The 22,979-nt window shown below is 39.9% G+C and overlaps 2 protein-coding genes across 24 annotated transcripts in view; one reads left to right on the forward strand and one right to left on the reverse strand.

Moving 5' to 3' along the window:
• Nucleotides 1–14,282, reverse strand: part of akap7 (A-kinase anchoring protein 7) — a 22,222-nt gene extending 7,940 nt beyond the window's left edge. For 3 of the 10 annotated variants that reach the window (XM_083534528.1, XM_083534529.1, XM_083534526.1), the window contains exons 1-8: nucleotides 13,758–14,282; nucleotides 12,225–12,284; nucleotides 11,991–12,131; nucleotides 10,578–10,726; nucleotides 10,318–10,454; nucleotides 9,908–10,068; nucleotides 9,117–9,229; nucleotides 7,342–7,489 (exon numbers count right to left, since the gene is read on the reverse strand). In XM_083534528.1, the coding sequence (XP_083390654.1) occupies nucleotides 7,342–7,489; nucleotides 9,117–9,229; nucleotides 9,908–10,068; nucleotides 10,318–10,454; nucleotides 10,578–10,726; nucleotides 11,991–12,131; nucleotides 12,225–12,284; nucleotides 13,758–13,926 (1,078 nt within the window). In that variant the 5' untranslated portion in view covers nucleotides 13,927–14,282. Of the gene's footprint in view, nucleotides 1–3,143; nucleotides 4,719–6,780; nucleotides 6,949–7,341; nucleotides 7,490–9,116; nucleotides 9,230–9,907; nucleotides 10,069–10,317; nucleotides 10,455–10,577; nucleotides 10,727–11,990; nucleotides 12,132–12,224; nucleotides 12,285–13,632; nucleotides 13,715–13,757 lie in introns of those variants that run through there. The other 7 variants (XM_083534530.1, XM_083534531.1, XM_083534527.1 and 4 more) reach the window with 5 other exon arrangements.
• Nucleotides 14,283–17,486: 3,204 nt separating this feature from the next.
• epb41l2 (erythrocyte membrane protein band 4.1 like 2) overlaps nucleotides 17,487–22,979 on the forward strand; it is a 36,173-nt gene continuing 30,680 nt past the window's right edge. For 9 of the 14 annotated variants that reach the window (XM_083534414.1, XM_083534425.1, XM_083534422.1 and 6 more), the window contains exon 1: nucleotides 17,488–17,686. The gene's annotated coding sequence lies outside the window, so the exon portion shown is untranslated. Of the gene's footprint in view, nucleotides 17,687–22,979 lie in introns of all 14 variants that reach the window. The other 5 variants (XM_083534421.1, XM_083534418.1, XM_083534419.1 and 2 more) reach the window with 1 other exon arrangement.

Below are 22,979 nucleotides of genomic sequence, written 5' to 3' on the forward strand. Positions count from 1 at the left end.
ACGATCGCTAGATATTAGCCGCATCGATAAATTGGGGAGGGTTGCGTTAGGAAGGGCATCCAGCGTAAAACATGTGCCAAATCAAACGTGCGGAGGATCCGCTGTGGCGCCCCCTAACGGGAGAAGCCGAAAAGAAAGTTAGCAGCATCACGGAGTACGCGTTCATACAGTATTACTCTACTGTCTTATCAGGGAACTGATCTGACACGAGGAGGAGGAGGAGGAGGCTGGTGAATAAGATAAGTATGATGACTATGATGGTGATGATAGTAATGGTGGTGGTGATAATGATAGTGGTGATAATTAGGATGTTATGGTTATGATAATTATTGTTATGATGGTGGTCATGGTGATTGTGGTGTTGAGTATGAAGGTGATGGTAATAATTATGATGTAATGATTATAGTGATTAGGATGATAATGGTGAATGTGATTTGTGGTAATAATAATGCTGATAATCATGGTGATGATAATGGTGATGATAATGGTGATGGTGGTGATGATAATGGTGATGGTGGTGGTGATGATACTGGTGATAATAATGGTGATGATGGTGATTATTATGGTGGTGATGATGGTTTTAATGGTGGTGATGATAATGATGATGTGATGATAATGGTGATAATGGTGATGTGATGATGGTAGAAATGATGGTGATGATGGTGATAATAATCGTGATGAGATGATAATAGTGATGATGGTGGTGTTGATGGTAATTATAATGGTGATGTGATGATGGTGGTGATGATAATGGTGATGATGGTGATAATAATGGTGATGACAATGGTGAGGATGGTGATTATAATTGTGATGTGATTATGATAGTGATGATAATGGTGATTTGATGATGATAGTGATCATAATGGTGATAATAATAGTGATTTGATGATGATAGTGATGATGGTAGTGATAATAATGGTGATGACGATGGTGAGGATGGTGATTATAATGGTGATGTGATGATGATAGTGATGATGGTGGTGTTGATGGTGATTATAATGGTGATGTGATGATGGTAGTAATGATGGTGATAATAATGGTGATGACAATGGTGATTATAATGGTGATGCGATGATGATGGTGATCATAATGGTGATAATAATGGTGATGTGAGGATGATAGTAATGATGGTGGTGATGATAATGGTGATGACATTGGGTTGAAGGTTACTTTCAAATAAAATACTCAATGTCTATTTGAGTCCTTCTTGTATTTATGAAAAGAACGCCGAACATAAATTATCTACCGGCAGCAAACCAAAAATGCCGTCCTCTTCTGTGTGCCGTCAACCAAAGTTTAAGAAGTCGTGTCCCGGTGGGTGTCGCACATTAGCAGTTGTGACGCATATGAAGAGCGACAAAAAACTTTAACACGTTTAATTTAGATTTTACAAGATCACCAAAACTAACGAACTAAAATAAAATACATTTTAATTAAATACTCATTATTTATTTTCCAAAGCCACAGGGAGCCGCAGAAGAGGGATGAAAGAGCCGCATGCGGCTCCGGAGCCGCGGGTTGCCGACCCCTGGTCTAGAACCTCTAGAAATCTAACACAAAATAGGTTAAAGGTTTGAGGACCCCTAATCTCCAAGCCATTTAGAGCAGATCTTCATAGAGTTAGCTTTAGGCACAGGGGCATTGCCATGGAACATGTTTGGGTTTAAGTAAAGTCATGCTTCTGTAGTTAAAGACCTCCTGTACAATTGTGTGTCACTAAATTAAAGGTAACAACTGGGTAGAAAAGGCAGTAATACTTTTTTTCCATATCATGTATTTTTTTTTTTTTTATTATTACATTTGAAAAACTATTTTCATTCTGGAACTATCTACAAGTTAAAAATATCAGTCGAGGCTCGGATATGTGTGTATTTTTGTGGATGTCTCGTTCCCTCGCTCGCCTAGTCTCCTCTGGTGGCAGATCGATTTTCAGCTCCGTCCGCACAGGGAGCGTTAGACGTCTCCGGATATTATTGGGCAAGGCATTAGAACAGGGAATTACCCCCACCCCCACACACACACATATACACATTCTGCCAGTAGCCTGAGGTACAGGTGCTTATTTACTGTAGAACTTTAATGACACACTCTGACACACTCTATTGTATAAACACACAGACAGGTATATAGAGCCTTAACCCAGTCAGCCGATATTTTGCGGGATAAAAAAATACAGCTGCCATCACACACACACACACACACACACACACACACACACACACACACACACACACACACACACACACTGTGAGCCCAGCTGGAAGTTCTGGCCTGTTTCCCATTCACAAGAGCTGAACAGCCAGTTACAAATGCATTGGCTCACAGGCACATGGTCGCCTCACACACACACATGTACATATGTTAGTGTTTAGGTTTTCTAGAAATCTGCCAGATAAAAACTAATATTACCCTAAATATATATATATATATATATATATATATATATAGACTTGACTACTGCAATTCTCTGCTGGCAGGTCTCCCCCTGAACGCTATTCGTCCACTGCAAATGATTCAAAATGCAGCTGCACGACTTGTGTTCAATCAGCCCAAGTTTTCCCACACCACCCCACTGCTGCGCTCCCTTCACTGGCTTCCAGTAGCTGCACGTATCAGATTCAAAACACTGATGCTTGCCTACAAGGCCAAAAATGGACCAGCACCATCTTACCTCAGTGACCTCATCACATCTCTCACTGCACCACGCTGTCTGAGATCCTCCAGCACTGCTCGACTGGTACCACCTTCTCTCAGAATGAGAGGTAAGTACACTTCAAGGCTTTTCTCTGTTCTGGCACCGAGGTGGTGGAATGGACTTCCCCTAGATGTCCATACAGCAGAGTCCCTGATTATCTTTAAGCGACGACTGAAGACCTTCATCTTCCTGAAATACCTAAATTAGCACTTTCCAAGTTTGTTGAATTCGAGTTATATTTATATTAAGTTTGTAATTTTGCGTACCAGTGTAGATTTATTCATTACTAGAGATTTAAAGCACTTTTGTACGTCGCTCTGGATAAGGGCGTCTGCTAAATGCCGCAAATGTAAATGTAAATGTATATATATATATATATATATATATATATATATATATATATATATATATATATATATATATATATATATATTTCCATAATAATATTAATAATAGTAATAATAATCTCAGCTGCACAAGCAGCATGTTTAGATTTTTAGATTATTAGATTGAAGAGTATTTTTGCTCATGATGTGTGAAATCTAGATTAAATGGACGACAGGGTTTGATGTGAGTCTGTTCAAGATCAAACAAAATGGGGAAAAGGAGCAGAAATGGCAGATCAGCGTAAGCTTCCGCCCCTCTGCAACCCTAGCGATGACAGAACAATGTTTTTAAGAGGAGCAGGAAGATTGAAGATGGACAGAATTTCCAGATCATGTCCAGATTTTACCTGATGGTGGAGCTACAGCAATGGTAGTACTTGACCCAAATTTCCTTAATCAGTGTGTCAATTTCATTTACCAGATGGTGTAGAATCTCTAGCCAGAAGAGAAGAAAGGATACCACCATTGGGGTGCCTACACATTGTCGGTGCTTAGGCCCCCCTAAGAATCATTCAGTAAATATTTCCTTTTTTCCAGTTGAAAGTGTACAACGTAAAAAATTCTCCACTATTACCCGGATTCTTCTGAATAATTGTATTTGCCAACAGTGGTGAGGTTAAATCTTTTTTGCTGTTAAACGTCCGACTTTTAAAATTGATCCGTGCTTTGCCCAGGATTTTAACCGGATCCGAACCTCTACCCCGGCGTACACTCACCCCCCCGCTGGTTTACCGATCGTTCCCAACACATTCGCCGCTAAAGAGCACACAGATTATTGAGCCACGGAGCTCAAAATCCATAGTCTCTGCAGTCGGCTGGTTTTTCATGATAACCTTTTCCATAGTCTCCCATTGCAAACAGAGATTAAAAAATCAAGCAGGGGTGGGCAGAGACATCTGGAGCAAAGCAGTATGGGTGTTTGGCTTTTTTTTTCTTCAAAGAAAAGGCATAGAATTAAAAAAGATCTCTATAGAACGCAGTGCAAACGTTTTCTAGAGCAACCTGGGTGTTCGTATTTTCTCGAGAAGAGCACTCAGTGGTTCAAATTTCTAGAGTATCCAGCGTCTGGGTTTAAATAGAAAAGTAGAGATGCATATCGTGTGTTCAAAATATAAAGAGAAGATAAAAAATTTTTGTGTGTGGTGTTTTGTTTTTCTAGAGAGAGAAAACACACATTTCCCTGAGCGTTGTGTAACCAGTCAGATTAAAATGTCTTTGAAACATCCCAAGCCAGTATAACATTTTTTAGATCACAATACGAATTTAGATCGTGTCCACCTTTCTAGAGCGGGGAGCCGTATGCTATTTTCTTATGGTGATTCCAGTATCAAGTGTTTCTAGGATCTAACAATCTACAAAGTAATAAAGATCACAGAAGATAAGGGTATTGATTTGAAAAGCTCCATGGATCCAGTTCAAAAAAGACTTTACATGCACAAATATAGTGATGGCTTTTATTTTTCTAGATCACAAATTTCCAACATTCGGACAGACTGAGATTTGAAAAAGGTTTATTTTGGGATAAATATAAGCTCTGGATATCTAACCAAAGTAAAAAAAGAAGTATCTGGATGTAGATAAAAATAGTGTGAAGACTTAGGAGTGATGTGTCAAGTTCTTGAAAAGTGAAGATTTTTCTAAGAAACATCAAAAGAAGGATTTCAGAATGCAGAAATAAAGTTAAACCGAATTATTTTGGATGAAGATCTGGAATAGCTAAATTCTAAGATCTGAAAAGATAAATGAGATGGATTTGGAGGATGATGATGATGATGATGACCTTAAGTGCTGAGGATCTGGATTAATCAGATTTAAATGCTAAAGTGAGTTTAGAGATTGTATTGAAGGAGGATGAGGTAGATTCAGAGCATCAGGATCTAAAAAAATATATGTTTTACAAACACACCCGCAGATAACTGAGGGGTGGGGCATTGTGGATTAGGATCTAGATCTGGTAGTTTTTGCACATTAACTCTGATATATCCTCCTCGGATTAAACACCTGGAGTCCCTAATTAGCGAACTCGTTATAGCCGTATTGTGATTCAAATCTACTTTGAGAGCTGCTAATCAGGGGAATTAGGAGAGTCACAAACGGAAACACTCGATGAAACCCGGGTTACTGCACCAACCGACAAGCACCTGCCTGTTAATTTGTAGTCGCACTTTACTTTTCAAACACAACCTGCTGACTGTGTAATGTCTAGGGGCTGTAATGTTGTTAATACATTCCTAAAATATTCATTCTTTACATCATAGATCTTTTCATATTTGCTGTCTGTAACGTTATGTAACATATGGTGTGAAAGTCGTTATGTGTATGTGTGTGTGTGTGTGTGTGTGTGTGTGTGGTAATTCAAAATGGTGTTTCGTGGGAGTGTTGGCAGTGAAACATAATGACAACAGGGCAGTGTGGAATGTTGGAGGTTATGTGGAATGTATAGAGTAGCGTGCGTGTGTGTGTGTGTGTGTGTGTGTGTGCGTGTGTGTGTGTGCGTGTGTGTGTGTGTGTATACAGATTTTTCTCAGGATTATCGGCACCACCTACTGGATACCACCAACATTGAAATAGCTTTTTGTGGCCTAGTAGAAGAAACAATTTCCTCTAGTTTTATTCAAATGTATAAAGATTTTCTGTATACACACATGCGAATTCATGTGTAGCCAGGATGTATTTCTATTTAGTCCCGCCCACAATTCTTTGAAAAAAGTTCACAGAGAGGTGAGGAAGACACTCACACGTTTTACAGGGCGCGAATACTTTGGTGTTTAAATTCATTCCTATACACGAATTCTGTAACAGGCACGTAAATTTGCATCCATGTACATAAATATGTAACACGTGTAACATTCGTCTGCATGCGTAAATCACGTAAAACGCGTACATATATACTGTATGTACACGTGTCGCCTTTCATTCACGTTCATTTTTTTAGCCTACTAAATGAATTTTCAAGAACGTTTCCTGTACATTTCTGGTTTAAACCCTGTTGAAATCTTTTTTCCGTGTCTGGACTTTGATAAACGAGGTTCCCTCACACAATTAAATAAGCTTCCACCTTCCAGAAAAGCTTAAAAATACCTTAAAAAAACGGGAAACATAAAGCAGGGAATCATACAAATTCTGGAATGATCCTTCTCTCTTTTTTTTTTTTATATCTTCCTCTATCCCTCTAACACTTCAGATCTGTAAGACAGACAGACAGACAACAGACAGACAGACAGACAGACAGACAGACAGACAGATAGACAGATAGATAGATAGATAGATAGATAGATAGATAGATAGATAGATAGATAGATAGATAGATAGATAGATAGATAGATAGATACTGAATTATCCAGAATTGTCATGAAATTATTGATGCCTCCAGGTTTCATCTGGATCACTAGGTCCTCTAGAATAATTCATAACGATACAGAAAATGCAGGAGAATTCCCATGATTGGGATTTGGATCCTATACTGTACAAAAGTGTGGAGCAGAAAAGTGCTGCGAGATATTTTTCCGCATAAGAAATCATATAATTGAAATAAAACGACTTGATTTTTTTTGCTATCTGAAGCTAAAGTGTGACCTCTAGTGGCCTGATCTCCTCTCTCTCGCTCATTTTCTCACATGTTCCAAACTGTGTTGCCTTTTTTCTTCAATGATCACATTATTTATTAATAATTGTGTTTTTTCTATAATTAGTAAATACCTTATAGGATTGGCGTTGTCGTGGTGAAGTTTTCAGGTGTAAACTCTCTCCGTCTGATCTGTCCACGTGTGATCGAAGCTCCGAGACAGACATTAAAATAAAAAACTTAACACGACCCAGACCACTGATAACGAACTGCACAACCGGACCACAGAACTGAACCAGAATCTGAAACAATTCAAAAACTGTTGAAAGAAATCTCCAGCGTCATTTCTAGAGCTTTTGGTGGTCTAGAATGTCTCGAAACGGGAGCCTGCCTTCAAGACGCCGAAGTTCTAGAAAGATCTAAGTTCCAGAACATTGTCACAATCACTTGAGTTTTAGATCGTTCTAGAACATTCTAGAAGAATTAAGCCTATGGTCACCCTGCAAAGTTACAGGAGATTAAATTTCCTAGTGATTTTAAAACACCTCAGGATAACCGTTTCTTTTGATTTTTTTTGGGTTGATGCCACTTGAAAATATACCATTGATGTATCTCACACACACACACACACACACACACACACACACACACACACACACACACACACACAGACACTCAAATGTGTTCTGACTTACCGAATGTGACGGTCTTCTCACGATGGTAGTAACCATCAGCGTCTTTCTTCTTCAGCATGGAGCACAGATCCATGGTGCACACGTTCTCCTCACCAAACACTTGCTGCTCAAACGGCACATACAGACTTGAGTCCAGCTTCTTGACTCCCTAAAACATACATGTAAATGGGATGAGCTCAGACACACACAAGATTCTTTCAAGTATCGTTGCATGGTGGTCATGGCGATGTTATACGAGGCCACCTGTACATCAGCTCGTATAGCTAGCTGTAAGATCTCTTCACACGTCCTGCACTAAGCGAAGTGATGGAGAAAGGTGCAGAGTTATGGATCAAAATCCGATTACAAAGCACTCAGACACGAGGAATGAGATTAGTCCTTTTTTCCCCATCTCCCAGCATAATCGTGTAACATCACAACACTTTCTGTTAATTCTAAACTACTGAACATAAATTATTCAAAATTAAAATCAGACTTTCATCTGTCCAGATGGAGTAATGAAGCATGTGAGCGTTGGTGTAGGAGACACTGTGTCGTGATTCTGCCTGCTCTTAGCTTTTACAGTTTGTTATGTTTCAGAAGCACAAACACAGAAGGCTTTGGGTTCTAGAACATCAGATGCTCGACATTTTGGACCCTAAGTGATCTGGGACTTCTTGTTCTGATCTTTTATCCCAGGAGGTTTGGGTACGACTCAAATACTTGAAAGCCTCACAGCCTGAGACATCCTAGGACCAATAGAACATCAATATTTCAGAACTTTGTGGCTCTAGATCGCAGGTAATTCAACAACCTTGCATATAATCTTGCCCTTTTATTTATTCCGGAAAACTCTAGAATTGTCTAAGTTTCAATGATCTGAGAAGTAAAACAGCAAGTTCTAATAACTTCAAATGTTCTACAAACTCTCTTCTTACTTGAATTGTCCAAATATAGCCAGTATTTTAGAAGGAGCATTCCAGGCCTATCAGTGTGATTATCCTAACAGGGTCCTACAACATTCTACAACTGGAGCTCTATTGAATTTTCCAGCCTGACTGTGCGGTTCTGTTATGAGTTTTATAAAAGAAATCTAGAACTCTGGTCATTCTCAAACCTCTCAGAACCCTCCTGGGCTCACAGATCCTGTTTTCTGACATTGTCTAATTACTAGGCCGATCCTACTGATCCTAATTTTTATCTTGCATTCCAGACCTATCAGGGCAATCATCCGAAGAGGCTATACAACATTCTACATCTCAAAATCTTTTTTGAATTTTCCAGTAAGATAGTTGTTTGGGTTTCATAGAATTCTAGAACTCCAATCATTCTCAAAGCCCTAATGGTTTACATATCCTGTGTTCTGAAGGTCAATCCTGATCCCCCCCACAACATTCTAGAAACGTAGTCATTCTAAAACCTCTAGAACCCGAGCCATTCGGTTGTACACATCCATGTTGTCCCAATTTGATAATTTGATAAAACTGTGATTCTTTTATAAAACAAGGTCATTGTATAATGGAAAAGTCAAACCAATAACACATCCAAACCTGATTGGGGACACTGTGGTAAAGTTCCGTCACAGAGCCATCGATCTAGAACTAAATTAAGACATGCTGTAAACAAGTCTCAGAATACAACAACTTCTCTCCATTACAAAAACACAAGTCCGATAGTCCACAGACTTCACGAAAAAAACATTTTACCATCCCGTCTGCACAGAACTTTTGTTGGTTTATCCGTTTTGCTCTTATGGAAAAAAAATTAATAAAGGTGTCCGAGGAATGGGTACCCACCTGACGACGGAGTTTGGGTGCTCGTGAGAGCTTGATGAAGGTCAGGTGAGGTTTAAAATCTTTCTGGTCTCCGGCTGGTATCCCCTTCTCCTCAAACACCTTCCTGACTAAGTCTGGAAAAACAGAACAAGAGAGCAAAGAGAGAGAGATTCAGACAGCAAGGGGTGAGGCTATTTCCATAGCAGAGAGGACAGCTTTAAGACTCAAACCCCTCCAATGCATAATGTAACACAAGGAGAGAATCAATACTGACATAGACAGAGAGAGAGAGAGAGAGAGAGAGAGAGAGAGAGAGAGAGAGAGAGAGAGAGAGAGAGAGAGAGAAAGATGCAGTCCGATATTGACCTGGGATAAAAACGTTAGATGGCAGATTCACTCCCCTCCCCCCTTATAAATGATGTGATTACGTGCTTAAAGACACTTCACATCTTGAAGATTGGTCTAGGATCAGTTCCAGATCAAAGCTGGTGAGACAAAAAGCCTAGAAAGAAGCCTGGTTAAGTGATGGAGATGATGGTCCAGGTATCTGGATGATAATCCCGGAGAACCAATGTATAAGGTCCTTCATAGTGTACTGTCTATAAAGTTGAAGCACTGGACCTTCTGAGCCTTTCTAAGGTGACCTCCTAAGATGTTATGGGCTTAATCTGACAAAACTGCCGTTTCCGCCATTTCAGATGGAAGGAGTCTCCAGAGTCAGCTCTTCGCTGCAGTACAGATGTAACAGATTTTTCTGGTTCCCACAATGGCAGAAAGAAATATAGGATATAAAGAACATGTAAAGAACTCACCTGCGATTTGTGTAAGGGTACTGAGATGATCTCCCTCTTCGATCTGGATGAACGCTACTTCCTGTTTAAAGTGACCAATTCCACGAAATGGCAGCACAAGGCTCCGCCCACCCACCAGGGATGTCAAGGTCGGCTCCATCTCTTCTATTGCCAATGCAGCCCTATGTGTCACACACACACACACACACACACACACACACACACACACACACACACCCACCTAGCTGTTAGACCCCTGGGAAGAGCACTGACGCAGGTGACGCAGCACACAAAAATGTCCATCACACACACAAATTTCTAGCTGATTTTCCTCAGGTTGCTATGACGCAGCGTGTTCTATTACACTGTCCCCTGATGTCCCACATAATAATGTTTAAAGAACGTTCTTGTCGTGTAGAAGGTGTACGTACGTGTCAATCTGCTCCTGTGTGGACAAGTGTGTGACGAGCAGTGTGATGTGAAGCGTCCCAACAGGAATCAGAGCTCTGGAGAGACGAGGGTCCTTCTGTAACACCTCAGCCTGGACTTCCTCCACCCCCTGTTTTATCTGACGCACACACACACGAACACACACACACACACACACACAAAACAATGAATATATTTTATATATGATTTTATATAAGCACTAAAAAAACTGTGTCCGTCTCTTCTAAAGTCAGCGCTGAACCTTTTGATTGGTGATCGGGATCGACACGAAGTAGTTAGGGCGAGGACTCTCTTTCTTCTTCTTTTCTTTTTCTTCATCCTCCTCATTTTCCGCATGTCCCCTCTTCTTCCTCTTACCTTTCCTCTTCCCCTGGGCATCAGGGTCAGAGACTGGAATAGAAAAACCACAATTACACATTAGACAGAGTAACAGTCTAACCTTATATACGTCTACAGCTACCGTACTATACGTCTACAGCTACCTTATATACGTCTACAGCTACCGTACTATACGTCTACAGCTACCTTATATACGTCTACAGCTACCGTACTATACGTCTACAGCTACCTTATATACGTCTACAGCTACCGTACTATACGTCTACAGCTACCGTACTATACGTCTACAGCTACCGTATATACGTCTACAGCTACCGTACTATACGTCTACAGCTACCGTACTATACGTCTACAGCTACCGTACTATACGTCTACAGCTACCTTATATACGTCTACAGCTACCTTATATACGTCTACAGCTACCGTACTATACGTCTACAGCTACCGTACTATACGTCTACAGCTACCGTACTATACGTCTACAGCTACCTTATATACGTCTACAGCTACCTTATATACGTCTACAGCTACCGTACTATACGTCTACAGCTACCGTACTATACGTCTACAGCTACCCGACTATACGTCTACAGCTACCCGACTATACGTCTACAGCTACCTTATATACGTCTACAGCTACCTTACTATACGTCTACAGCTACCGTACTATACGTCTACAGCTACCGTACTATACGTCTACAGCTACCGTACTATACGTATACAGCTACCTTATATACGTCTACAGCTACCTTATATACGTCTACAGCTACCGTACTATACGTCTACAGCTACCGTACTATACGTCTACAGCTACCGTACTATACGTCTACAGCTACCGTACTATACGTCTACAGCTACCCTATATACGTCTACAGCTACCGTACTATGCGTCTACAGCTACCGTACTATACGCCTATGCCTATGTTCGGTAGGTTGCCAATAGACATCTGGCCTTTGATGCTCTTGATGGAAAATGTCATGTAACAGAGGTAACTTATGAATGGTAAACTGTGAATCTCCCTCTAGTTGTGAAGCGTGGAAATACAACTGCATGGGAATCCTTTCCTACAGATACTTTACGTCTATAGCTACTATACTTTACATCTATAGCTACTGTACTATACATCTTTAGCTACTGTACTTCTGTTGTTATTATACGTATGTCTAATTATTGTATGTCTATAACTACTGTATTGTGAGTCTATAGTTACTATATTTGTGGTTTATAGCTACCATGCTGTAATTATATAGCCACTACATTGTTGGTTTCCAGCTATTATACTGCAGGTCTTTAGCTACTATACTAATGACTTACAACTAAGTTCCTTCAAGACCTCGGTGTCGGCAAAGGGAAGTTCAGCCAGGAGGTTCATAGTGCAGTCAGCTTCCGTTACTTTTTCCTTACGTCCCCGTGGTTTCCTGAAGTACTTCTTCACCCTTTTCACCATTTTTCTCCCTGTAAATGTCACAGACGGAGAACTGGTCACACTAAGAATACATAACTGTGCTTCATGATCACACTTGAGTTTGATTCAGTAAAAAAATGTACCAGAGATCTGTTCCATGTCTGCTGGTGATGATTGGAGATGAAATGAAATCCTGCTCAGTTCTGTAAGAGTACATCCAAATTTAAGAAACGAGAATAAACTTTTCAAATTCCAGACAAATCTTTCTCATAAGCACTGAATTTTTCCAAATTATTTCCCCATATTACTTCCCCCGGTGAATCTCTCATGTTCCTGTAGATGATTGACCTTCTATTAAGCACAATCTTCTTGTTTGAGGTCAAATGGTCATTTTTCAGTTCCTGGCAATCCTTTTCTTGTGTAAATCTATATAATCCGAGGTAAATCTTTCATATTTCACTGTCTGAAAACCTTTTCTGAGGTAAATCTAGATCATCCGAGGTAAACCTTTCATATTTTACTTTCTGAAAAACTTTCCTGAGATAAGTCTAGATCATCCGAGGTAAGCCCTTCATATTTCACTTTCTGAAAACCTTTCCTGAGATAAGTCTAGATCATCCGAGGTAAACCATTTATATTTTACTTTCTGAAAACCTTTCCTGAGATATGTCTAAATCATCCAAGGTAAACCTTACATATTTCACTTTCTGAAAACCTTTCCTGTGGTAAGTCTAGATCATCCGAGGTAAACCATTCATATTTCACTTTCTGAAAACCTTTTCTGAGGTAAATCTTGATCATCTAAGGTAAACCTTTCCTGAGGTAAATCTAGATAATCTGCAATAAACCTTTCATATTTCACTTTCTGAAAACCTTTTCTGAGGTAAATCTAGATCATCCAAGGTAAACCTTTCCTGAGCTAAATTTAGATCATCTGAGGTAAACCTTTCATATTTCACTTTCTAAAAAACCTTCCCTGAGGTAAATCTTTAGGTATTTTTTCATATTTCCTTTTCTGGCAGACATTTTCCGAGGTAAATTTTTCGAGTTTGAGGTAAAGAGAAATGTTTTTAGATTTTAGATCATGATGTGTTTGTGTTTGAGTGTAAAGTGGTGACTTTTTATTATAAACTATAAACATACTGTATCTAAGAGGGCTGGTAATGTGACAGGTAAATCTAGATCATCTAAAGTAAATCATATTTCAGTTTCTGGTGAACATTTTCGGAGGTAAATGAGGCTAGATCATCTGAAGTAATTTTTTTCTTATTTTAATTTCTAACACAAATTCGCTGATGTAAATCTATTTTATCTGAGGTAAATCTTTTAGATTTCAACTTGTGGCATAGGTTTACCTCAGAAAAGGTCTGTTAAAATTGAAATATGAAAGATTTACCTCAGATAATATAGATTTACATCAGAGGTCTATCATCTGAGGTAAATCTTTCATATTTCACTTTCTGACAGACCATTTCTGAGGTAAATCTATATAATTTAAGGTCATTCTATATTATCTGATGTAACTTTTTTCACATTTCAGTGTCAACTAACCTTTCAAAGTCTTTTGAGACTGAGGTATAGATACATTTTTAGGTTCGTCTCAGTCGTGTCTCGTGAGTTTTATGACAGTTTAAAGCAATGACTTTTCATTCTAAAAACATTATAAACTACTTTACCTGAGAGGGCTGTTAGTGTGACTGCTTGTCTCTCAGGTGTCCAGATTAAATCAGGAACAGGGTAAAAGACTTCTTTCCCCACCTGAACCCCTGTACTGGGTACTTTTACACCAAACCGGAGCAATAGATGATTTACAGATTTAATAGGTAATAATTTCAGCCTGAACATCTCAAACTGCCCAGGTTTCTCACTCAACCCTTATTCGCCTCTATATATACTGACTGTAGTTACACACATTATGTTACTTATACGTTTATAAGTCAATGTAAAGTTAAACTAATCTTCATGATCATCTGTAGTTAATGTGTTCCTTTACAACTACAGTACATTTGTTTTTGTTTTTTAAGATTTCGATATTTTAGGGTTTTATTAGTCCATAGCTCATGATTTTACCTTATAAATGATCGATTATTCGAGTCTAGTTTATTTTATTTATAAATTTAGCAAATTATAGAAATATCTGAAAACTTCTCTCTGCTCTTCAGCTGGCTATAAATACACGGCGCGCGTGGCTGTAAACAAATACGGAACGCCAGGAGGGTCACGCGGTGTTTCGCGATTCCGAAAAAAGAAAAACCGGAAACTCTCAATTGAGGATGTGTGCGTGTGTATGTAAACAAACAAATAAATAAATAATGTACAAATTGTGCCTTTTGCTCATTGATGTATTTTATACGTTTTGATGCTGCTCAAGTGTGTAAGGTGTGTGTAGGTGAGGTGCGTGTGCAATATGTGTGTATGTGAGGTGTGTGTATGTGAGGTGTTTGTGTATTTGTGGTGTGTGTATGTGTGGTGTGTGTATGTAGGTTGTGTGTATGTGAGGTGTTTGAGTATTTGTGTGTGTGTATGTAAGATGTGTGTAGGTGAGGTGTGTGTGTTTCTAGACTGTGTATGTAAGGTGTGTGTATGTAGGTAAGATGTGTGTAGATGAGGTGTATTTGAGGTAGGTGAGGTGAGGTATGTAGGTGTGTGTGTGTGTGTGTGTATATAAAGGGTGTGTGTATATGTGGTGTGTGTATGTTAGGTGTGTGTGTGTATGTGTGGTGTGTTTATGTGGTATGTGTATATGTGGTATGTGTATGTGAGGTATGTGTGTATGTGTGGTGTGTGTATGTGGTGTGTGTTTGTGTATGTGAGGTGTGTGTATGTAAGGTGTCTGTATGTGGTGTGTGTGTATGTAAGGTGTCTGTATGTAGTGTGTGTGTGTATGTGAGGTGTGTGTGTGTATGTGTGGTGTGCGTATGTGAGGTGTGTGTGTATGTGGTGTGTGTTTGTGTATGTGAGGTGTGTGCAAGTGGTGTGTGTGTGTGTGTGAGGTGCGTGTATGTGGTGTGTATGTGAGGTGTGTGTGTGGTGTGTGTATGTGGTGTGTGTTTGTGGTGTGTGTATATAAGGTGTGTGTATGTGTGTTTGTGTGTGTGTGTGTGTGTATATGAGGTGTGTAAATGCTGTTGGGAATGAAGTGGATTGTTTGTACTCAGGCTGCGGTTTGTAAAAGGTGTATTGGTTTTGTTTACTCTCACTCTCACGCCGGTGTTTCCTTCACGCCTGCCTTTGTGTGCTGTAACACAACACCTGAAGATTGGGTTGCAGGATGAGGAGGAGAAGGAGGAAGGCCGGGGTGAACAGGTAAAGTGGAGAACAGGTGTACAAAGAGACGTTTCTCCTCAGCGATACACCTGAAGTCTGGAAGAAGCTTTTTCAGGTAGGTGTGTGTGTGTGTGTGTGTGTGTGTGAATGAGGTTGGGGTTGTGTTACACATTACGGTCCGGATGAAAGCTCAGGTATAAAGCAGCTGTAGATTAGCGTGCATTGATTACACACATGTACACACACACTCACAAAGTAAAAGGTTGTGTTTCTGTGTTTTGTTCAAATATTTAAATAATGACTTCAGTGTCAATCCTGATAAGATTGAAGGGAACTTTAGACTGGCGCCTTGTTTACCGAGTTAATTTCCTGATGTACACGACACTTATTATTGGCTAATTATTTCTGTCTTGATACTCCATTTGACCTCTAGGCCTTCAGTGATGTTCTACCTGAATCGATCCATGTCCTAATCCCATCATTGTGACGCCAAGTCTCTAGAAAGCATCAGTATTCTAGAGAAGTGCAGTAGAACAGAGCGCTACATCACACAGGATCTCATATAGTCACAATAAATGTTATTACTGAAGCAAGAAACCCAATGAACACAATTCCACACTTTACCGTTCACTAGAGTCACAACTGCACCTCCACATACATCATCTCCAGCAGAAGAATTCTTTGCACATCCCACCGATGTTAGAAAGCTAGGACCAGCCATGATACAGTGCCCTCTGGAGGGCTAAGGGAGTGACAGCGTGGCAGTTTGGCGATACCCCGTATTTTAAATCCCCTACCTTCCGATCAGAGCTTTAACCACTGAGCTTCAACTTCCCCAAGATTTACCTGACGAACCCAAACTTCCTGTATGTTCACACCCCACAAATTAATAAATATCATTAATAAATTGTAAATAATAAATATAATGTAGCGCTCTCTGTGCAGCGCACGGTCTCACATATTGCACATGGCTTCAGTGATTCGCCTCTAGAGGCCGCTCTCGTAGTGACAGCGGACACCCGGAAAAACTATCCGTATGGATTTTTCTGGATAGCAGACAGTTCCAGCAATCAACTATTGATAATTCAGCACAACTGATAAATTGAATGACCCCTAACGCACAGAATATGTTGTATAAGAAGTGTAGGTATGAGGTACTGAGTAGAGCAAAGCTCAGTACAAATGACATGAAATGAGGTAAATGAGGAAAGCAAATGGCAAAAAACCATCAAAAATAGAAAGAAAAGTGAGACAAAAAGTTTAAAATCAAAATAGAAAATGTGTTGTTTTTTTTTATACTTTATCTCACTTATTTGTGTGTTTTCTCTCTTTTTTGACTCGTGGATGTTCTGTGGACGTCTTGACTGGACCGTGCTGGACATTTTTTCAAGGTGAGTATGGAGAAACGTTTTGCTGCGTTCTACTTCTTACTTCGGAACGGAAATATGCATTTTTCTTCATTTTTTGCTCTCTCCTAATGTATTTATTTGTTGTCTTTCCAGTCTCCGCATCCCTTAACCTCTTTATTTCTTTACAGAAGGTGTGTCTAAATCCATCTATCCATTCGACAGAACATTGGGTGTGTCCCGGTCTCAGATAAGGCATTAATCCATTTCCTCGCAGGAGCGACTGGTTTGATCACGTTTAAGCTCGGCGTGTTTCGACTGTACCTCAGAGATGAAGATTAATGTTCCACAGAACTACTGGATGAGCTTTTCTTCTGGATAGAATGCTTCCAGAAGTCAGTTTGTCCATTTTTGAGTGAAAACGTGGAAATATGGCATCACTTATAGGCTTGGAGGTGGTTATAATCTATAACTAATACATTTACATCATTTTTATGGGGAATCCAGAACGTTATTTTTAATATTTTTTTTTACTTATTGTATGGAATTCAGGGCGCTATTACAATATATTTGCCAAGAAAAAAAAATGTATTAGTTCATTTTTTCCCACCATTAAAATGAACGCTGTTCCTCTAACATCCAACAGTGGGCGCTGTTTGCTTATAAAATCACACTTCCGGTTTTAGTGAGTCATTTTTGGAGGAAACCAATAGGAATGTACTGATTAATTTGATTGACAGGAAAGGATAGCCAATCAGCGTTTTGCTTTTAAAATCTTTGGATAACGGCTTAGCCAATCATGAGGAAGGTGGGAGGAGCTTTCTGGAGCTGGAGAGAAGGAGGGAGACAGAGTTGTTCCAGTTGTTGGGTTTTTTCTTCTTTACTCTGATTTTTCCGTGTGGAAGTTTGTGGGGTTTTTTTTTTAGTGAATTTTGTAGATTTTGGAGCGGATTCTTCTCCCTGGTTGGTTCGTTTCCTCCTGGAAGAACGAGGTACGTAGGTCGAGGTGAACAGATCCCAGAAAGCATCAGCCTTCTCGCGCACACACATGCAGGGGTTTGACATGCAGATTGTCCACTGATGCAGAAAACCACACATTTTCTTGTTTGTTTTGGATTGTAAAATCTGATTTTCGGGTGAATCCGGGTTTGTTAGGGGGGTTAAAGGTTTGAAGGTCCGTGTCGGAGCTCCGCGCTGCTCCTCAGATTGATGCCGTGAACGTGAACGTCCTTTGGGAAAACAGAACGATGGGCCGCGTCCTGAACCGCCGCCTCAGAGCTACTGAAGTGCACTACTTAGTGAACAATGTAACAACGAGTCGCACCCTGTGTAGTGGGATTAGACGCTGATTGGGACGGGACCTGAAGCGAGCACTTTAACATGGCTATTAAGATCATTATGAATTATTTATTAATTACTTATGCATTATTCACTATTGTGTATTACTTATAATAACTATAAGTTACCTATACCTATACTCCTGAAACCTATACATTACATTTAATATTATTAATTACTGTTACTAATTCATACTATTATAGATTATTGTTATTGTTATTAATATTATTGTGATGTCAGGGATTAGATTAGATTAATTTGTGTGTGTGTACTGGTGATTAGTGTAAATCTGATGTCAGGGATTAGATTAAATTAGATTAATGAGTGTGTACAGGTGAATAGTGTAACTCTAATGTCTGAGATTAGATTAGATTAGATTAGATTGAGTGCGTGTACAGGTGATTAGAGTAACTCTGATGTCTGAGATTAGATTAAACTAATGAGTATGTGTACATGTGATTAGTGTAACTCTGGTTCAGGGATTAGATTAGATTAATGAGTGTGTGTACTGGTGATTAGTGTAACTCTAATGTCTGAGATTAGATTAAATTAGATTAGATTAGATTAGATTGAGTGCGTGTACAGGTGATTAGAGTAACTCTGATGTCTGAGATTAGATTAAACTAATGAGTATGTGTACATGTGATTAGTGTAACTCTGGTTCAGGGATTAGATTAGATTAATGAGTGTGTGTACTGGTGATTAGTGTAACTCTAATGTCTGAGATTAGATTAATGAGTGTGTGTACATGTGATTAGTGTAACTCTAATGTCTGAGATTAGATTAATGAGTGTGTGTACATGTGATTAGTGTAACTCTGATGTCAGGGGTTAGATTAGATTAATGTGAGTGTACTGGTGATTAGTGTAACTCTGATGTCAGGGATTAGATTAGATCAGATTAATATGTGTGTCTACAGATGATTAGTGTAACACACACACACTTTCTCTTTCTCCTGTAGAGGCAGCAGTTGTGATGTTCCTCACAGGTCTGTGGTTGATGTTTCTGGGTGGTGAATTTGAAGTGCAGATTGTGTGCAAGTGAGATTTAGGGTCAGAGGGTGGTGATGATGATGATGATGATGAAGACAGAGAGATGAAGTATGAAAGGAATAGCTCTGGGTTTTGGCTTCTTTCCTGAGCGTAAAATCATCTTAACTGCTGGAGTCCAATTTGGCGGCCGGGGATCTGAGACGAGTTCGAGCAATTTCTAGTATTGATTCTGTACAAGTATGTGTTTGAGTAAATCCGTGTATCACATCATGAAAAGGTCTTTGAGGACTGTAACGCAATGTTGTTGCTTTTGCTCTTGTTTAATTTGCCGAGACAAGCGAGGGGTTTAGCAAAGAAAAAAAGATAAAATGTAAAATCCGAATTGAAAGCGTGGAGGGGAATTCTGGAAGCCTCCAGGTCCAGGCAGGATGCTCTCCTCGATGAAAAGCCTAAACTGGAAACACAAGACTCTCTCACACGGACAAGGGAATAGTTCACATTCCAGTGTCGCTCGTGTCTCAGGAAAAGGCAACTGTGTGAAAAGAGGACTTTTTTCCACCTCTTGCCTGCAGTCATGCCCCGTAACCTCCACAGATGTTTTCTGATGTCTCTCTGATCTGCTATGAAGAGGTCGTTAGCACAGACACATACCGAATCCTTGTCTCCAAGTCGTCTCTGGATGCCTCTTGATGTTTCTGTAGGTCATTGTTTATTTTGTTTTATGATGTACATTTTTTTTTCTTCTGCCTCATCCAAAGCCATGTGGGCACATCTCCCCCTTTCCCCCTGACCCTCCTGGCTCTGACCTCCACAACAAAATACAAAACAGCAAAAATACCACGCAGAAGGTTTATTTTTCTTGGATGTGAAGCCTTTAAAAGTAGTCTGGGTTCATAATGACACAAAATCACTTCCCAAGCCAAGTATAAATAACCATTACACCCCCCCTCCAGAAACATGTACCCCCCAAAGCAAACTGGGACAAAAATAACTCCTGAAGCAACGAATACTTCGCATAACTTTTAGGAGCTCTCTGTGGGGTGACTGCAGTTATTTCGTGTATTCTGTGGCACCAGAAAATTTAATGTTGTTTTTGTAACAAATCCCTACGGAAACCCCTTAAACATCTTGGCCAAAACTTGCTACTACTGGGGGACCAGGGTACCCCTCGCTCGAGGGCTGGCTTGCTCTTCGTGGTAATAAAGGCTTTGGTCTGCTTAGTGGTGAAATTGTGTCAGGTGCAAGAAGAAGCCTTAGGGACGATGCAAAGGGACGATGCAGCCTGGACATGGGGTTTGTTCTGACAAGAGCCACGTCTCGCTTTTTAAATGATTCCCAGTGGAGGTAAATGGGGTCACTTTATCATTTAGACTGGTTGGATCGAGTTCTCGGAAGGAATGGTAGCATTGCTGTACCACATTGTCATGCCAGTGTTGCCTGGATGTTCTAACAATCAGCGGCTCAGTGAGGAGAAGATGGAGGGAAAGGAAATGATGCCAGAAAGCAAGATAGTGAGTAGATTGAAAAAAAAAAAAGTTAGTGCAAGAGGAAGCCAGTCAGTCTGGTGGAAATATCAGGGCGGACAGCATGTTGAACTTCCTGCACCCCCAACTTCCATCCCCTAAAAGTCAAAGTTGATTGGCCACTTCAGGCGATATCACTGTGGAGTCTGCGAGAAAAACAGTTAACGCTGAGTGTGCAAGTGTCAAGACGAGGTGTATTGTTTTGTTTTCTATTTGCATATCATTTTAAAAGGTTTGAACCAGTTTGCTTCAGGCTAAACCACCAAGGATAAGGGCTTTTGGCATTCGTTCCCTTCAAGCATGACCTCTTAAAGATAGCCATGGTCCATGATCTTACAGTTCTCCCACCACTCTGTGTCTGGCTACAAATACCCCCTGTCTTTCACAATCCTCTGGATTTGCACACCAGATATCTCTCCCTATTCCCAAACCCTCGGTCAAATCACATTACACTTTGCCCCACAGCCCACAATTTTCAACAAGTTAGCAGTTCTTTCCTTTGCGGATTCAAACAAAATGTTTTGAAATGTTACATTTTGAATGGCCTTCCTGTATCTTCAGAGTGAAACTGTTTCGATCGAATTATAAATGTGGGATCCTTTTGTGCGTTTGTTCAGATACAGCGTTCGGGTTGGCAGCTTTTTCCCTTTCTCCATCCGTGGACCTGGTGCCGGTTTGTTGTTTTTTGGACTTCCTTGAAGCAAGTATGGCTCCGTCTTGTGTAATACATATCATTTTCTAGGCAACGCAACCACAAACTAGATAATCGTGTTCGTTGTGAAAAAGCTCTTGAGGGACAAAGCGCTCTTATACACTGAAAAAAAACCAATAGTCACTTCTCCATATCACAAAAAATTTTCTTTTGTGAAATTAGCTTCTGAAGTTAGAACAGAAAACAGGATTGAGGCTTGATGTGTAGATTGTGTGGTACAGTTAACCCCCCGACTATGCGGGACCCCGGGGACCGGTTGCTATGCTGAGCGCACTTGTGTAGCAATAAAGCTGGCTTTCCCTGCACTGATGCTAGCGGAGTAAGAGGATTGAACGGGGCTCGACAGGGTCTTCCGAGCGTCTCTTATTCTCCTAATGGGGCATTTTGTCCACCGAGACGTAACAGAAGAGGAGGGCAGCAGAGTGGTCCAACGATACACACTCCACTGCTATGCTACACACTCTTATTATAACAGGGATGTCAGTAAAGGGAAAAAATGCATGTTTAGGTAGTGATTAGAAGCTGACCATATGTTCGAAAGCCACATAAGGTGTTGAAAGTCGATCTAGCAAGTCAGAGCAGAGTACCCACCTGAGCTAACGATCAAAAGGTCACTTGGCAATTCAAAACAAACCTTTTGGCAAAAAACACTGACTCTTGAACCTAGTGAACGAAAGCTGACTTATAAGCAATATAAAATAAACTAGCGAACGAAAGCTGACTTATAGGCAATATAAAATGACCTAGTGAACGAAAGCTAAGGTGTAGACAATATAAACAGACCTAGTGAACGAAAGCTGACTTATAAGCAATATAAACAGACCTAGAGAACGAAAGCTGACTTATAGGCAATATAAAATGACCTAGCGAACGAAAGCTGACTTATAGGTAATATAAAATGACCTAGCGAACGAAAGCTGACTTATAGGTAATATAAAATGACCTAGCGAACGAAAGCTGACTTTTAGGCAATATAAAATGACCTAGCAAACGAAAGCTGACTTTTAGGCAATATAAAATGACCTAGCGAACGAAAGCTGACTTATAGGCAATATAAAATGACCTAGCGAACGAAAGCTGACTTATAGGCAATATAAAATGACTTAGCGAACGGAAGCTAAGGTGTAGACAATAAAAACAGATGTAGCGAACAAAACCTGACTTATAGGCAATATAAACTGAAGCTTAAACGACAGCATTTAATCTACATGTCCAGTTGATGTCCGAGCAAAACTTTTCTGTCTTTAACATTTGCTGGAAATATCACTTTGATATAAAGATAAAAAATGTTGTACAGTTTCCTCCTGGAGGTGCTGCAAATGTCTTTCATGTGGAAAACGTATAGAAATGGCTACAATTATAATCCAATCAGATGTCAGTGTGCCATTAGCTGAGTGTACTAACTGTATGTTAATGTGCACATGTGTGTGTCATGAGTGTGTGTAATCCTGTAATGCCATGCTTCTAAGCCCCACGCTGCCATCTGGGCCCGAGTCAGTGTGCAAAATCGTGGATTAGAAACGTGCAGTACGTCTAAAACCTGGTTAGCAGCTACTGTTTGGAGTTTTAAACAACTACCACGAGGTCACCTTCCGTCCACACGACATGCCACGACGACGTCCAATCAGTCCGAGTGCAAAAAAAAACCACCAAAAAAAAAAATTTTTTTTATATTTATTTATTTTTTTGTTTTCAATTGGATTATGTAGTTCGAATGACG

Source organism: Silurus aristotelis (genome assembly GCF_946808225.1).
Source record: "Silurus aristotelis genome assembly, chromosome: 28".
Taxonomy (NCBI): Eukaryota; Metazoa; Chordata; class Actinopteri; order Siluriformes; family Siluridae; genus Silurus; species Silurus aristotelis.